The 2,975-nt window shown below is 32.0% G+C and overlaps 1 protein-coding gene across 1 annotated transcript in view; it reads left to right on the forward strand.

Moving 5' to 3' along the window:
- LOC124894220 overlaps window positions 1-2,294 on the forward strand; it is a 15,760-nt gene extending 13,466 nt beyond the window's left edge. The window contains exon 9 of the mRNA XM_047404950.1: window positions 2,056-2,294. Within this exon, the coding sequence (XP_047260906.1) occupies window positions 2,056-2,064 (9 nt within the window). The 3' untranslated portion in view covers window positions 2,065-2,294. The remainder of the gene's footprint in view (window positions 1-2,055) is intronic.
- Window positions 2,295-2,975: the final 681 nt, after the last annotated feature.

Below are 2,975 nucleotides of genomic sequence, written 5' to 3' on the forward strand. Positions count from 1 at the left end.
TTTTTTATAGTTAAGGTGTGTAATAGGTCACTTATATAGTTTAGGTATGGATTCGACTTTTCGACTATAGTTTGGGGTGGAAACGATGCCTTTTCCCTTAATGTTTTTAGCCGTTTACTTTTGTTATTTAATAGGCTGGATGCGCCTAAAATAAGTGTAACGCATCCGCCTTAGAATGGGGGTCGTGGGGAGGTAATATCATTTTTATATAGTTAAGGTGTGTAATAGATCACTTATATAATTTAGGTGTGACTTAGACTTTTCTTATATAGTATGGGGTGGAAATGATGCCTTTTCCCTTAGTTGTGATGTAAACTGTTAAAAAACTGATCGTGGGTGCGAGCTGCATACCATCACCTATAAGGAAAAAAGACAAATATATCCTTGAACTATGATAAATGGTGATAAATGAAATGTATATATCCTCCATCATACTTTGAGTGCACGTATGTTTCTACCATTAATGAAATGGTACGTATATATCTGTCACACTAGTGGAAGGGGTATATATATGACCCAAGTACGACGGAGGGTTATACTTGGGTATATATGTACCCTTTATCATAGCTTGGAGGTATATTTGTTTCTTTTTTTGTTTTAATTTTTTTATCTCAAATTATTAACCCTTTACCCATGCAATAAACCTACTACTTGATTCGATCCCAATTAAAGTCCAAGATACGCCTATCTAATAGATGCATTTTTCTCAGCCCTTTGACGATATACCCACACAATACATTAACACGTACTACTACTCATAACACCCAAAAAAAATTGAACTCCTTACGTTTCAATTTTCATTGAAATTTTATCGGGCCAACACTATCCATCATTGGTCAACACCATATAGTCACCGTTTCCGTCGAATTGAAAGCACCCCACTGGCGGATCATTGTCTCGCCCCTAGCTCCGGCCACCTCCAGTCTAATATCTACTTTCTCCAACCAGTAAACACCAACTAGTAGCAGCGATATCATTGCAATTTGATGAGATTCACGTTTAAGAGAAAAATATAGAGAGTATCAAGTTCGGAACAAAAAATAGAGGTCAGTCGAGTTTGAGTTTATTGGGTCAGGTAGTAAGTTTGTGTTAATTATTTGGAGTAAAAAATTAAAATAAAAAAGGAATAAAATAGAGGGAGTATCAGGTTTTGAACAAAAAATAGAGGTCGGTCGAGTTGGTTTGAAATCGGGCTCGATGAGTTTATTGGGTCGGGTAGTAAGTTTGGGTTAATTATTTGGAATAAAAAAATTAAAATAAAAAAGGAATAAATATAACTCTGAATTATGATGAATGGTATGTATATACTTCCGTCATACTTTGGGGTACACATATGCTCCTACCGTTAGTATGAGGGACATAAACATACCATTTCATTAATGGTGGGGGCATATGTGTAACCAAAGTATGATGGAGTATATATACGTACCATTTATCGTAGTTCTTTTTGTGCACCTATAATTAAGGGATCATATTTCATTAAATTTAGCAAAATATAATAGTATATCGGTGAAAGTACAATACTAGACGCGCTTGACTCATTTGCAAGACTGGATAGCTACTAGGAAGTTAGGGCTGGCCAGACGCTTTAATAACCTTAAGTTACCAGAAGAAATTTTTTTCAACTTGCAGTTTAGTGTTTTTAATTTACTGATGCTTCCTTTGCTTGGGTTGTCACAGCATAGATATGTAACTCTTCCAGGATATCCAAGTATCAAGCTAAGGAAAAAAAAGCGTATTCTAACAATTTGATAAAAACAGTATAGCACTCTTTACGAAAAAAAATATATAGGTATGTACAACACTTTATGCGTTTCATAAGAGTTTGGGTCATTCATTTCATGTTTTAAGTTGACAAAGACTAGCAATAAAGAAGCACTAAAACTCTTGAAGCTAGAGCTGCTATCAAACTGCTTTATATTCTTTTACCTCTGCAACTATGATTTCAATGCCTCCCTTTAGTCTTCTTCCTCATTTTGTAATAGTAATTTTGTTATGATGTCCGATGGTCATATCATCGACATTTAAAATACATGTGCATCAATTTGATGACAGTTAATCTGAGGAACACCCCTTGAAGCCTGAAGGTAGAGGAATGCCAAAGAGACTCTTAAGAGTTCGAATTTATCGAGCATGTAATTATATTCAAATTATATGCTTTATTATATAGTATGGAAATCTTTGCTCTTCTTAACGGGATAGTCTTACATCTTGACATAACTCTATTACGATAGAAGGTCATGCACTTTTTTGTTGGCCCCTGGAAAATTTTATAATGGAAGAGATACAATCAACATTAGTTGTGTGACTCTCCATTCTTTCTTTTGACATGTTGATAGTTACTTTACATCCCATCCATCCATCGGCCCCTCTTCCACCCACCCTTCTTTTCCTTTAATTTTCTCATTCTTTTTATTCCTAATTAATCATATCTAACTTCTAATACAATTAAGCATAGATGTATTTATTAGAAAAACGCTGGTCAATAAATTTCTTGTTAAAATAATTGAAAAATGTTTTTGGAATTGAATATTAAAAATAAGCTTATTATCCAAAATTTTTAATATCAAATTAATTCAAAAAATTTAATTTTCTGAATTTTTAGCTTTTCTGAACAATAACAATTTAACTCAAGCTTATTATTTCAATATTTTATCGCTTTGTTCTTAATCACTAGAGTTTTTGTTCTAATTTTGTTTATATATCTGCAGTTACTTTTTTAATGGTGATTATTCACTATTATATTTTTTATTGGTTAATTGCAATTTATTTATGTACCTACTAAATTTTTAGCTTTTTGAATAATAGCAATTTAACTCAAGCTTATTATTTCAATATTTTATTGCTTTCTTCTTAATCACTATAGTTTTTATTCTAATTTTGTTTATATATCTGCAGATACTTTTTTAATGGTGATTATTCACTATTATATTTTTTATTGGTTAATTACAATTTATTTATGTACCTATTAAAGA

This window comes from Capsicum annuum, unplaced genomic scaffold (genome assembly GCF_002878395.1).
Source record: "Capsicum annuum cultivar UCD-10X-F1 unplaced genomic scaffold, UCD10Xv1.1 ctg71719, whole genome shotgun sequence".
Taxonomy (NCBI): Eukaryota; Viridiplantae; Streptophyta; class Magnoliopsida; order Solanales; family Solanaceae; genus Capsicum; species Capsicum annuum.